The sequence below is a fragment of the Ictidomys tridecemlineatus genome, chromosome 5 (genome assembly GCF_052094955.1).
Source record: "Ictidomys tridecemlineatus isolate mIctTri1 chromosome 5, mIctTri1.hap1, whole genome shotgun sequence".
Taxonomy (NCBI): domain Eukaryota; kingdom Metazoa; phylum Chordata; class Mammalia; order Rodentia; family Sciuridae; genus Ictidomys; species Ictidomys tridecemlineatus.
The window spans coordinates 152344221-152359658 of record NC_135481.1 but is presented as its reverse complement, the minus strand read 5'-3'; the positions used below and the strand labels follow the sequence as shown (position 1 = coordinate 152359658).

The following is a 15438-nucleotide window of genomic DNA, read 5'->3' as shown; positions in this document are numbered from 1 at the left end:
ATGGAACTTGAGGCCATTTTGAGTGAAATATGCCAAACTCAGAAGGTCAAAGGTCATATTTTTTTTCCCATAGGTGAAAGCTACAGAGGAAAAAGGAAAAGAAAGGTATATGTGTGGAGATCTCATGAAAATCAAAAGGAGATCAGTAGAGAGGAGGAAAGGGACCAGAGGGAAGGAAAAGGGAAATTACTGGGGATTGCTATTGGCCAAATGATATTGTTATATCATGTGCATATATGAATATGTAACAAATCCTACCATTCTGTATAATTATAACACACCAATGAAAAAGAAAAAATGGTTAAGAGTAAATTATATTCAATACATTTTTTACTTTTTTTAAATTAAAAAGTTAAAAATAAAACCTTTTTTTTAAAAAAAACAAAAGACAAATAACATAAATGTAGTCATCTGGTCCTTGACAAAGGTGCCAAAAGCTTAAGTTGGAGAAAAGATAGTGTCTACAAACCTGGATAGCAATATGTAGAAGAATGAAAGTACCTTTCATCTTGCACAAAAATCAACTCAAAGGGAATCAAAGACTGAGGAATTAGACCAGAAACATTAAGACTGCTAAAACAAAACAGAGGGGGCAACATTCCAACATGCTGGCTTGAACACCAACATCTTTAATAAAATTCTTCAAGCTCAAGAAATAAAACCAAGAATCAAAGTGAAATAGCATTAAATTAAAAAGCTTCTGAACAGCAAAGGAAACAAGAGCAGGAAGAGAAAGCCTACAGGATGGGAGAGAATGTGTGCCAGCTACTCTTCCAACAGCATATTAATAAGCAGAATATATAAAGAACTCAAAAAGCTCAACACACACAAAAATAATAATCCACTCAAATGGGCAAAATATCTAAAAAGACATCTCTCAAAAGAAGAAATACAAATGGCCAACAAATATATGAGAAATGAGGGAGATGCAAATCAAAACTATACTGAGATTCATCTCCCTCCAGTCAGAATAATGACAATTGTTAAGAATACAAGTAACAAGGGCTGGGGTTGTGGCTCAGTGGTAGAGCACTCGCCTGGCACACATGAGGCACTGGGTTCGATCCTCAGCACCACATAAAAATTAAATAAAGACATTGTGTGTCCACCTATAACTAAAAAATAAATATTAAAAAAAATACAAGTAACAATAATTGCTTGGGGATGTGGGGAAAAGGAACACTTATACATTGTTGATGGACTGAAAATTAGTACAACCAGTTTGGAAAGCATTAGAGAGATTCATCAAAAGATTAGAAATGAAACCATCATATGATCCACCTATCCCATTCATTTGTATTTATCCCAAAGATCTAAAATCAGCATACTATAGTGATATCATACAAACATTATAGCAGCACAATCCACAATAACCAATTTATAGAACCAGACTCGGCACCCGTTAATAGACAAACAGATAAAGAGAATGTGGTATACCGATAGACTTAAAAACAGCATACTACAGTGACGCAGACACATCACTCTTTATAGCAGCACAATTCACAATAGCTAAATTGTGGAACCAACCTAGATGCCCTTCAATACATGAATGTATAAAGAAACTGTGGTACATATACACAATGGAATATTACCATTAAAAGAGAATAAAATCATGGCATTTGCAGGTAAATGAATGGAGTTGGAGAATATTGTGTTAAGTAAGCCAATCCCAAAAAACCAAAGGCCGAATATTTTCTCTGATATGTGGATGCTGATCCATAATGGGGGTGGGTGGGGGGATCATGGGAGGAATGGAGGAACTTTAAGTAGGGCAAAGGGGAGGGAGGGAAAGGGAGGGGGAATGGAGGTAGTAATGATAGTGGAATGTGATAGTCATCATTACCCTAAGTACACGTATGAAGACACGAATGGTGTGACTCTAGTTTGTATACAACCAGAGACTTGAAAAATTGTGCTTTATATGTGAAATATGAATTGTAATGCATTCTGCTGCCATGTATAACAAATTAGAATAAATAAAGAAAATGTGATTTATATACACAGTAGAGTTCTATTTAGCCATAAACAAGACTGAAATTATGACACTTGTGTGTAAATGGAGGAAACTAGAGAATATCAAGCTGAGCAAAATAAACCAGTCAAATGTTTTCTCTTATATATGGAGGCTAGAGATTAAAAAAAAAAAAGAATAACAAAAGTGGGACCTTGTGAAAATAGAAGGAAGAATAGTAGAGTAGAAGCAGGGGACCAAGGGTGAGCAAGGAGGAGAGGCAAAGGGGAATAAAATTGACTAAAGTATGCCATGAGCATGTATAAATATACTATAATGTATCTGACTTTATATATAACTAAAATGCACCAACTAAAAATAAATAAATAGAAGGATAGCCAATAGAGCAGAGGAAGGAGATTGGGGAGAGGGAGGAGAGAAAGGAAGGGGATAGTACCAGAGACTGAAATTGAGAAAACTATGATATACGCATCCATGAATGTATCAAAATGAACCCCACTCTTACATATAGCTACAACGTGCTAAATATTAAAATTAAAAAACAAAACAAAAATAAAGAAAACTGTTCAAAATATGGTGGCCTGCTTTCTGAAACTGCCTGACTCTGTTCTCCAAATCTTTTATCTAGATTTTCTCTCCCCAGTCCACCCCTACTCCAAAACAAAACAAAACAAAAACCTCACATACCCCTTTTTAAGGTCAAGAAAAGAAAATCCAAGAGAAGGGAAGGGGATATTACTGGAATAACACAAGATTTCTTCAAGCAGACATGTGGCAAAGTCCTGCTGGGTGGAACAACAAATAAAGAATACTCACACCAAGCTCATCCTCATAAATCTCAGAGCAGCAGAATAAACAAGCCCTAAAGACGTCCAGAGAGAAAGACCAGGCCCATAGCCATAGCACCAAGCATCACGACCTGTACCCAAGGGAGGCTGACCACATTGAGGGAAGATGATGTTCCAATCAACCAAGAAACTATCAGAACATGGACTTCAGCAAAATGAGGGATTAACCTTCAACAGAGGAAGACACAGATTCTGGGATCTGGGCCCCAGCTGAGCCACGAAAACTGCGTTGGAGGAGGGCAGCCCTGAACACATGCAGAACAGGCAGCTGGGAATCATGGATATGTCACATTTGGAAAGTAACAGGGATACAGGATGGATTAGTGACAAAGTTGATGGAGCACTAGAAAAAAAAAATAAGGATAAGCACATTAAAAAGTAAATAAGTAAAAACCTAGAAAACATTAAAACTAAACCTGGCAAAAGAATGGAAACATAATCAACACCAATTTCTTGGTTCTACAGAATATCATACAATTCAAAGAGTAAATATGCACACTGACTATTGAACCCAAGTCTTGATATCATGAGAACAAAAGAAAGGCTGTTAAGAGGGCTGAACTTCTGCCTGGTAACAAAAAGCCTAGAGATTACAAAAAAGTAATGGCATAAGCAATTCTACTTAGGAATATTTAAGAATGGGGGCATAAATACCAAGATAAACACCTAGAATTAAAAGTGGCTGCCTCAACAGAATACAACAGACACTAGTATGGCAGTATGTAAAAATGTGGATGTGTAACCGATGTGATTCTGCAATCTGTATACGGGGTAAAAATGGGAGTTCATAACCCACTTGAATCAAATGTATGAAATATGATATGTCAAGAACTATGTAATGTTTTGAACAACTAATAATAAAAATTTTTAAAAAAAGAAAAGAAAAGCACACTGGAGCAGCATAGTGACAAGAGAGTCCAACTTCTTAGAGGAAGAAGGAAACTTAGAGGTCATTCCAACTCACCGTAGCACAGAATCACTCAGCCTGTTAGTGAGAGTTGACCCTCATCTCTGTCATGGTTCCCTGTATTTTGTGAAAATGTTTTATTGTTCAACTCCATGAACTGTCCTTGTAATCTTAAAAAAAAAAAAAAAAAAGTGGTTGCCTCTAGGGAGAGGTATGGGTGGCGGTGTAGGGAAAGGAGGCTGCTGTTGTCAATATACTTTTAAAACTCTTTTATTTTTAGCTGGGCATGGTGGTGCACCCTGTAATCCCAGTGGCTTGGGAGCCTGAGGCAGGAGGATTGTGAGTTCAAAACCAGCCTCAGCAACTTAGCAAGTCCCTAAGCAACTTAGCGAGACCCTGTCTCAAAATAAAAACATATAAAAAGGGCTGGGGATGTAGTTCAGTTGTTAAGTGCCCCTGGGTTTAATCCCCGGTACCCACTCCCCCACCAAAAAACACTTTAAAAAATTTTAACCCTCATGAGTGTGTTCCTTGGACAAAGTAAAACTGATTTCAACCCAATGATCAATGAATTATCAGGGTTAGTTCCTTGGACAAAGTAAAACTGATTTCAACCCAATGATCAATGAATTATCAGGGTTAGTTCCACATACAACATAGCAAGTGCTCTTGGAAGATGTGGAAGTTGACATGGAGCCAAGTCTCCCCACTGCTTTCCCCCACATATTAGAAAACAGTACAGGATAGGGACTGAGGCTGGGGCTCAGCGGTAGCTCAGTTGCCTGGCATGTGTGAGGCGCTGGGTACGATTCTCAGTACCACGTATAAATAAATAAAGGTCTATCAACAATTAAAAAAAATTAAAAAAAAAAAAACAGTACAGGACAACATGAAGTAAATGCTAAATTTCATGGGATCAAGTGCCCACACTTGGTGTGGCCATCAGGCATGGCAACATTCTGTGCAGTGACAGGGACACTCTGCAGCAGGGGAGCTACCTGAGGGGATGGTTCTGAACTGCTCAAGCAAAGGATGGTTGTGCCATGTAAACACAGAAACAGTGATGGGCTGTCAGTGATTTGTAGTTCAGGAGACATGGAGGCATCTTAGTAAAATCAGTCCCATTATGGCCACAGTGACATTTCCACAGGGCCCTGATAGGAGTACAGACACATATTAAAGCTTGCATTTTTGTTTCTCTCTCACACATTCTCCCGGGGACTCAGCCTCCACCCACAGGTGGTGATTCCCATGGAGCCAGCAGCTGCCTCTGTTGGGAGGCTCTTCCTGGGTCCTGTGCTCAGGTTATACTAAGTGAGACATTCTCTGACTTGAGGTGCTGGTGACTGGCTTGTACTCAGGCAAGCTCTGATCTGTCTAAACCCTGTAATATCAACTGAGAGATAAGCAAGCATCACTGTCCAGGTTGGGAGTAAAGCATGGGGCTGGGAGCAAGGCAGGGGGGTGGGTGTAGTTTTTGCATCTGGTTTGGTCACAGTCTCCTAACTGTGATGGAGCCTGTGATCACTAAGGTAGCTTTTGTTTTTGTTCAGCTTTCTTCCTCCCAGAGAAGCTAAATGTTGGGGTCCTCTCCCCCTCCACAGAAACATAGCCATACATTTTTGCTCTTGCTTATGACATCCTGAAAAAGCAGCATCCTAGCAAAGCGGGGTGATCCCCAAAAGGTAGATAGGTCTGTTTTGTCCCTGGTGAAATTACTACACAGTGTATTTTAATTTTTCCTACAAAATAAATTAAACTGAAATATACTTTCCAGAATTCTTTCAGTTCCCGGCTTCTTCTAGGTGAGGAATCCTTGGACAACCCTGAACCTGGTATAGATGATGAGTAACCAGCCCCTGGGCATCTCTGGCAGAACAGTCATGGTCCCAGGCTGTCCACCTGTGGCTGGCTGTGGGGTGTACCTGCCAGTGTAGTGCCCACTCCCAATACAGAGGGTCAGGTGCTGGGGATGAAAGGCAGGGATGTGGAGCACCACAGTGGGCTTCAAGGCCTGACCAAAGGACGGTAACAGTAGATGCTTTCAGGACAATGGTTCTCAGAGCTCAAAGCTGCTGCTGAACAACCCCTTTTCACAGTTTGATCAAATGATTTGAATGCTGCTCTCTAGTGTCTAGTAGGTACTAAATAAATGTTGCCAAAATGCATATGGAAAATGGATTGGCCATAGGCCAATTCCCTTAAGTCCCAGAACATGAACGTCTAATTTCCCTGGAAATACAGCCATGTGTATGTTAATGATATCAGCTAGAACAGTGTGTAGTAAGGAGTTCAGGGAATGACCACATTCTTGGCACCAAGGTCACTGGAGAGAGGCCACAGATCAGATGCCAAAGTTTCATAGCACAGGAATCTCCCCAACCTGTAAAGGACAGCTCTACATAAACACGGAAGTTGGCAATGTTGCCTCTACAATTAAGAAGCCAGTGTCCTTTTTCTAGGTCTCATTATAAGGCCTCAGGACCTCTAAGACCAGTCACCGAAAGCCCAAGCTCCAGGGCAGTCACAGCTTCTGCAATCTGGCTGCGAACGTGGTTAAATAAAGCACCTTGCTGAGCTGAGGAGGTAGTTACAGAGAAAGCCAGGCCCCCACAGGTGAAAACTACTGCTTACTCTTTTTCCTTATTATAACATCACCACCAATATTATCAACACCAAAATAACTGTTCCCACACATGGGTACCTAGACTGGGCTGTCACGCCACTTAAATCCTATTTCTAAAAGTTCCTCACTGCCTATCTCCCTCCCACCCTCCTTCAAAAAGCAATCAGCTGAACAGCACATGAACCCCAGGAATCTGTAAGGCTTGGTAAGGCCTCTGCCGGAGGGCAGAGGTGAGAAAACTCTTCCCTTATAATATTTCTGTAGACCTATAGGAAAGATAAAATAAGGGAAAGACTTCTCAGAAGTCCCACATGGGGTCCAGTTCTAAGTCATCAGCAACCCTGCTGGTTCCCAGGGTGGCTTCTAGGCCTACTGAGGTACTAAAGTGTATACCTTACAACAAAGTGGTTCATTATAAATAATGAACACTATTTACCTGGGTAGTCTAGCGTCCTCTTCAGTTTCTTCTTCATCCAAATTGAATTATTTAATACTCCTCAGGATTCCACATATGTATAAGGTGCTTGCACATCAAACCATGTGAAAACTTGACCAGACTTGACCAGCATTCAGCAGCTAACTCAAAATTAGCTAAAGAGAATACTTGCTAAAATTAGTTAAAAAGGAATACTTTTTTTTAATTGAAATGAGTAAAATCTTAATAGTTCTAATGCTATAAAACTTAATTTAAAATCCAAACATAAACACTTCTACCAAGTGAAGCAAAATCCTGTTTTCATCGAGGGGAGAAAAACCTGTTTTTAAACAAACTGAATACTGTCCCAGAGACAAATGTCCTTGGTCATCAGTCTGCAAAACAATGCAGCCCTCTGGAGGCCAAATGAGCAAGGTGTTGATTTGCACTTAATTTATGCACAGTGCTACTGGAAGCCATTGGGCACTGAGGACAGGAAAAGCAGCCTACATATGCAGATCATTTGGGGACTCAAATGACCTCTGCAACAGGAAACAATTCCAAACAAGGCCTTCCATAAAACCTGCTCACCTACAATGAGTAAGACTGACAGTAGCCGTTCTGTATTGTTCATCCTTTATCTGAAAAGATGTTATGATCCTGATAAAATATTAAAGCCAGTCTTTAGGTTTCAGCTGAGCAGACCCTGGCACCACTCTCAATGGCCTTACACTTAATAATCAATTTCACACTTCAGAAGTTCTAAACTATTAGAATCAAATTTTGCATTAACTGTCTTATGGCTTTTTCTTATTTTTCAAAGAGTATGCCATCTATTTATTTTGTATACACAGTCCCTACTTATCTCAGCAATAAAGTTTTAAAGCTGTCTTGTTTTCTTTCTTTCTTTCTTTCTTTTTTGTTTCCCTGATGGAGATTTAACCCAAGGCCTTGCACATGCTAGGAAAGTGCTCTACCAATGATCTACATCCCTTGCCCCTGCCCTCCACCTTTTTTGAGAGAGGGTCTAAGTTGCCCAGGCAGGTCTCAAAAGGATTATAGGTGTGCAACACTCACTACGCCCAGCTTGAAAGCTATCTTTTCTGTCAAAGTTTAAGAAGCTGTATTTTTTATTGTTTACCAACAATATAAAGATAAGCAAATACCTCATTTAGTTGTTACTTATAATGTTCTATTTCCCTATAAAGTAGATTTTTAGAACAAAAACTGTGAAGATATCAAGTTTTAAGTCAGGCATGTGGTGCACGCCTATAATCCCAGGAACTAGGAGGCTGACGTAGGAGGATCACAAATTTAAGCCCAACCTCAGAAATTTAGCACGGTCCTAAGCAAGACCTTATCTCAAAATAAAAAACCAAAAGGAACGGGGATGTGGCTCAGTGGTAAAAGCACCATTGCATTCAGTCCCCAGTACCAAAAAAAAAAAAAGAAAAGAAAGCAGAAAATCCGAATAGGCATACAACTAAAGGAGAATCTATCAGTTAAAACAGAGCCAGGCTCCTTCTCATAAAAAAGTACAGGTACAACTGCTACATTAGTGTAATCTACCAAGCATTTAAAAAAGAATTAACATCAAACTTTCTCAAACTTTTCCAAATACTAAGCAATGAAGAAACACTTCCTAACTCATTTTATTAGGCCTGATACCAAATCCAAAGAGATGCCAAGGGACGGGGTAAGGAGGAGCATACATCAATATCCCTTATTCTACCTATGCAAAAATCCTCAACCAAAGACTAGCAAATCTAATTCAGCAGCACATTAAAAGGATTATATGACATAAACAGGGGGATCTATTCCCAGAATGCAAAGACAGTTCAGCATATGAAAATCAATCAAGGTAACATAATATACTACATGAATAGAATGAAGTGGGGGAACTGGTCATCACAATTGATGCAGAAAGCATTTGTCAAAATCCAATAACTTCCATGGTGACAGCACTCAATAAACTAGGAATAGGAAGGAACTTTCTCAACATAATAAAGGTCACATACGGAAAAAAAAACATTGAAAATCACACTCAATGGTAAAAAAGTGAAGCTTTCCCCTTAAGATCAGGATTAAGACAAAAAAGTGACTGCTTTTACTGCTTCTATTGAACATGATACCAGAAGTTCTAGGCAAAAAAAAAAAAAAAAGAAAAAGTTTTCTATTGGGAAAGAAAAATGTTAAATGATCTGTTTATATATGGCATGATCTTATATAATAGAAAATCCTGAAGCTTACACACATAAACCACCCCCTGCAAATTGTTAGACCTCATAAATCAATTCAGAAAAGTTGCAGAATACAAAATCAACATTAAAAAATCTGCCATGGGGCTGGGGATGTGGCTCAAGTGGTAGTGTGCTCGCCTGGCATGCATAAGGCGCAGGTTTGATCCTCAGCACCACATACAAACAAAGATGTTGTGTCCACAGAAAAATAAAAAATAAATATTTAAAAATTCATTCTCTCTCTCTCTCTCTCTCTCTCTCTCTGTCTTTAAAAAAAAAAATTTGCCATGGGGCTAGGGTTGTGGCTCAGTGGTAGAGTGCTCACCTAGCATGCATGAGGCACTGGGTTCAATCCTCAGCACCACATAAATGTAAAATAAAGATGTTGCATCTACCTAAAACTAAAAAATAAATATATATATTTAAAAATCTGCCATATTTCTAACACACTAGCAATGAGCAACCCAAAAGAAAATAGTTCTATTTACACATCAAAAGGAATAAAATAATTAGAAAAGTTCAACCAGGAATGCAAAAGACATGCATACTGAAAACTTCAAAGCATTGCTAATATAAATAAGAGATATTAAATGAAAAGACATTACATATTTAAGGACTAAAGGTCTCAATGTTGTTAAAATGACAACATAATCTATAGATTCAACCAAATCCTTATCAAAATCCCAAAGTCATATTTTGGAGAATAAAAAAACCCCATCCTAGAATTCAAATGAAATTTGGAATGATCCCCAAATAGCCAAAACAATCTTGAAAAAGAGTGAGAAGCAAATTTCTAACTGCCAGTCCCAGGAGAGGACATCCACTGCATGGAGAACAACAAAGATCATCATTATGCCAACGGCCAGAAGCAAGAGTCCATACACTTATGCCCACTACAGCCAAGGCTATTGCTATGTCCACCTCAAAGTGGTTACTTATTTGCCTGAGTTGGGTGAGACAGGACATACACACAAGTTAAGAGAATTTATTTCTTAAAGACAGGCAGAAGAAATCTCAGATCCATTGTGAGCCAGTCCCCCAAGGCTCAAGAAAGCTCAAGTGCCTCATTTTGAACCACAAGCTGATTCCAAGGGGCAGCTTTTCTTCAAGGATCATGTGATACACTGGGCAAAGCTCTGAAGGACATCCTGCTTTCAGAGGAGGGAGGAACAAAGTCCAGGCTGTCCTGGGCAATTCCTCCCAAACTCAAGATGTTACTTCCCTAAAAGAGAAACAAAGCCCAGACTGTTTCAGTCAGCCCTTTGCTAATCTCAGGACCTTGGATTCTCAGAACATTCTAAAATTATTCTTAAGAACTTAAAGCAAGAAAGGCAAGAGAAGAGGGTTGGTCCACGGCCACCCAGAGAACTGCTCTGCAGAAGAACAAAGCTATAGGGTTCAAACTTCCTGATTTTAAAACTTACTACGAAGTTAAAATAATCAAAATAATATAGTACTGGAAAGAATGGCCTTCGTCATGAATCACATTCAAAAATTAGCTCAAAATTGATTAAAGGGTTAGAGATGGAGCTCAGTGATGCAGCACTTGCCTACCATGCATGAAGCACCACTGGGTTTGATATCCAGCACTGCAATAAATAAATAAATAAATAAATAATAAAGTTTAAATGAATATTTTAAAATAAATTTTAAAAATTTAAAAAAATTTTTGAAAATGTAAAAATGGATTAAAGACATTAAGGGATAAAACTGTAAAATTATTAAAAGAAAACAGGAGAAAATTTCCAAGATGTTGAATTGGCGATGGTTTCCTGGATATGACACACGGAGCATGAGTGTGATGGGTGTCAATGCACCCCCCAAAGCTCATGTGCTGGAAGCCCAACCCTAATGAACATGTGCAGAGCCCTCATGAATGAATTAGTTGAGTGTAGATTTGTTAGAAAAGAGAGTTTGGCCCTCTCTTTATATATATATTTTAGTTATATATGGACACAGTGTCTTTATTTTGTCTATTTATTTTTATGTGGCGCTGAGGATCGAACCTAGTGCCTCACATGTGAGAGGCAAGTTCTCTAGCACTGAGCCACAACAAGTTCTCCAGCCCTTCGCTCCCTCTTGATCTTTCTGGTCTTCTCTCTATGGCCTTCTCTCTATCCGCCATGGGATTAGGCAGTAAGAAGACCCTTGTTTGGTGCTGCCGTTTTCATATTATACTTCCTAGCCAGCAGAACCGTGAGAAACAAATTTGGTTTCTTTTAAATTACCTTTTTACTGGCATTCTGATAAAGTAGCATGAGACAGACTAGGACAACAACAACAACAACAACTAGAATAAATTGGACTCCATAAAAATTTAAAACTTTAGTATAACAAAAGATACTATCCACAGAAAGAAAGATAATCTATATAGTAAGTGAAAGTATTTGCAAATCATATACTGATAAGGAATTAGTATACAGAATATATATAGAATACCTATAATTCACAACATAAAAATGTTCGCCTAGCACACATGAGGCCCTGGGTTCAGTCCTCAGCACCACATAAAAATAAGAATAAAATAAAGATATTGTATCCACCTAAAACTAAAAAATAAATATTAAAAAACAAACAAACAAACACAACTACAATGAGCTAGGCATGGTGGTGCATGCCTGTAATTCCAGCAGCTCAGGAGGTTGAGGTATGAAGATTGCAAATTTGAGGCCAGTCTTAGCAATTTAGCAAGGCCCTAAGCAATTTAGTGGGACTGTATTAAAAAAAAAAAAAAAAAAGCTGGGATATGGCTCAGTGGTTAAGTGCCCTTCGGTTTAATCCCTGGTACCAAAACCAAAACAAAACAAAACAAAAATAATCCTACAATGAAATACCACCTCAAAACTCATTAGGATTGCTACTATCAATAAAGCAAAATAGCAGTATTGGTGAGACTGTGGAGCAACAGTAATTTTCACTATTGGTGAGATTATAAAATGAGACAGCTCTATGGAAAACTTACAGTTCCTCAAAAAGTTAGATACAAATCCAACAACTCATAAAGCACAAAGAGAAAATATACACTCACAATTAAAAGAACCAGGGCTCTTACCATGCCCAAATGACCACCCTCAATGGCCAATATTTCGTTCTTCCTGATATAATGTCACAAGAAGTACAAAGATTATCTATGTAATGGCTTTGCCAAGACTGTTTGACTAGACTCTGACTATGAAAAAACACCATCAGGTCTGAAACAGGAATTCTATAATACACTATTGAAAAAGGTCAATATTATTAATCTTTAGTGAGTCACGAAAGTTCTACATTCAAAGAAGTTGAAAAAAGATAACCATATTCACCATATGCAGTATTTAGAATCTGAATTGAAAGGCTAAAATAGCCATGAAGGACATTTTGCAACAACTGTAGTCACTTAATATGGACTTTACATTGATGCTGCTGCTGAATCTTTGTTGGTTCCTTCAGAGGAGATGACACCATTGCAGTTATATGAGATAATGTCCTTATTAGGTGAAACATATTATTAAGTATTTTTAAAAGATTAATATGGCGTTTCCTTTGCTGGTTATACTAACCAATACTCTTTTTGTTCTCTATCTTCAAAGGACATAAGTGTTTTCTAAGAACTTAAATATTTTACAATTATCTCCACTTTGACCCATATAATGGTTCTTATTTTTATTTTTATATGGTGCTGAGGATCAAACCCAGTGCCTCACACATGCTAGGCAAGTGCTCTGCCACTGAGCTACAGCCCCAGTTCAGACCCATATAATGTTTTTAAAGAGGTCATATACATAAAATTTTACTTAAAAATTTAAGAAAGGAATTCATACTTTTCCTTTCATATGATCTAACAAACTATTATCAATCCTTTTCAAAGACAACTGTGGGGTGTGTGTGTGTGTGTGTGTGTGTGTGTGTGTGTGTGTGTGTGCGCGCGCGCATATCTTTCACTTTGTGAAGGACTTCCTATATCAACACACAGTTTAAGAGTTATAGGGGGGCTGGGGATGTGGCTCAAGTGATAGCGCACTCGCCTGGCATGCGTGCGGCCCAGGTCCGATCCTCAGCACCACATACAAACAAAGATGTTGTGTCCGCCGAAAACTAAAAACTAAATATTAAAAAAAAAATTGTCTCTCTCTTTAAAAAAAAAAACTATTTAAAAAAAAGAGTTATAGGGGGCTGGGGTTGTAGCTCAGTGATAGAGTGCTTGCCTAGCATGTGTGAGGCACTGTGTTCAATTATCAGCACTGCATATAAGTAAATAAAAATAAAGATCCATCAACAATTAACAAAATATTATTTTAAAATTAGAATTATATGAAGACAGATGGCTTCACTGGTCAATTCTACCAATGATTGTAAGAAGAATGTAAACAAATTCTTCATAAACTCTTCCCCAAAACAAAAACAACAGCAGCAAAAAAAGAGGGGAACACTTCTCAAATAATTTTGACAAAAGTATCACAAGAAAACCATATATCAGCCCTGGGTTCGATCCTCAGCACCACATAAAAATAAATAAATAAATAAATAAATAAGTGTATAAAAATACAATAACATTTAAAAAAAGAAAAGAAAAGAAAAACCATACATCAATATCTTTTATGAATATTAAGGCAAAAATCCTCAATAAGATACTAGCAAACCATACCTACCAATATATAAATAAAGAATTATACATTTAAGTCCAGTAGAATTTAAATCAGAAATGCAAAGATTGGTTTGACATCTGAAATTAATCAGTAAAATACAACTAATCAAAAATATAAAGGACAAAATAGGCACAGAAAAAGCATTTGGCAAAATCCAATGCCCCTTATAATTTAAAAAAAAGAGCAAACTAGAAATAGAAGGGAACTTCTGAAAACTACAATTAATGTCATCTTAATTGATAAATGATGGAATGTCTGATCTTTCCCTAAGATCCAACAGAAGATAAGAATGCCCATTCTTAGCTCCTCTAATCAGAATTATACTGGAGTTCTATGTATAATAAGTAGGCAAGAAAAACAGAAATGACATCCAAATTTAAAAAGAAGTAGTAAAACTATCTCTTTGCCGACGACATGATCTTCTACATTAAAAATCCCAAGTATGAGATACCCACTGGAGCTCAGGCTCCAGCACAGCACCATATCTTCTGACTAGCAGACCACAGCAGGAGCTCAGGCCCAGCCCAGATCTGTCCACACCAACATGAGCAGGACCCAGGCCCAGGGGAGGTCCGAGTCTGCCCCCATCCCAACACACACACCTGGGAACACAAGCCGTACCCATTTCCATCTTGGGGCACTGAAACATCACTATAGACTTCTCCATGCAGTAACCCCTACCTTTTAACAAGAGACAGGGACTAGAAGCATATACATCTCAGACATAAGGCTCACCCTTTCAGTCCCATTTCTGTAAGACATTCCATTCATCTTGGGGCACTTCCACTACTAATAGTTACCTCAGCTATTGCTGCCACCACCTTTAGTTGCAGTAGCATACATTGAAGGACACCAGCAAGATCTGGAAGCCCAACATCAAGGTGAGGTACAGACAATCTGCACAGACACTATAAGAATATAGGGTAGAAACTGTAATGTCTCAGATCCACAGTGCAAGAAAGGAAGACACATAAACAACATGAAAAAACAAGGGGGGAAAGTGGCCTAAACAAACTAGGATACTACAATAACAGAACCCATGGACAGCGAAGTCAATGAAATGTCAGAGAAGGACTTCAGAAGGTTCATAATTAAAATGATCTGTAAATTAAAGAATGGCCTAAATGAGCAAATAGAGACAGAAATTGATCACTCCAACAAAGAGATAAGAGAGAAAAAATACAGGTAGCAGAAGATTACATCAAGAAAGAGATAGAGACTCTGGAATGAAAAAAAAAAGTCAGAAATCCTTGAAATAAAGAAAACAATAAACCAAATAAAAAACTCAATAGAAAGTATAACCAAGAAACTAGATCACTTGGAAGACAGAATGTCAGATAATGAAGACAAAGTATACAATCTGGAAAATAAAGTTGACCACACAGTGAAGACAGTAAGAAACCATGAGTAAAACATCCAAGAATTATGGGAGAGCATAAAAGACCAAATCCAAGAGTTACTGGTATAGAGGAAGGCACAGAGTTTCAAACCAAAGAAATGCATAATCTCTTCAATGAATGAGATAATATCAGAAAATTTCCCAAGCATGAAGAATAATTGGAAAACCAAATACAAGAGGCTTACAGGACACCAAATGTACAAAATTACAACATTCTACATTGAGGCACATTACAATGAAAATGCCTAGCATACAGAATAAAGATAGAATCTTAAAAGCCACAAGAGAGAGGAATCAGATCACATATAGACGAAGACTAATTCGTATCTCAGCAGATTTTTCAACCCAGACCCTCAAAGCCAGGAGATCATGGAACAACACAGACCAAGCTCTGAAAGAAAATGAA

At 38.1% G+C, this 15438-nt stretch overlaps 1 protein-coding gene across 3 annotated transcripts in view; it reads right to left on the bottom strand.

The window, feature by feature from the left end:
- The window catches only part of Ninl (ninein like), a 155435-nt gene that overhangs the window by 86138 nt on the left and 53859 nt on the right, over positions 1–15438 (bottom strand). For 2 of the 3 annotated variants that reach the window (XM_040274792.2, XM_078051311.1), the window contains exon 1: positions 6790–6944. The exons of the other annotated variant lie outside the window; for it this stretch is intronic. In XM_040274792.2, coding sequence (XP_040130726.2) covers positions 6790–6826 — 37 coding nt within the window. In that variant the 5' untranslated portion in view covers positions 6827–6944. Of the gene's footprint in view, positions 1–6789; positions 6945–15438 lie in introns of those variants that run through there. 3 annotated transcript variants of the gene reach the window in all.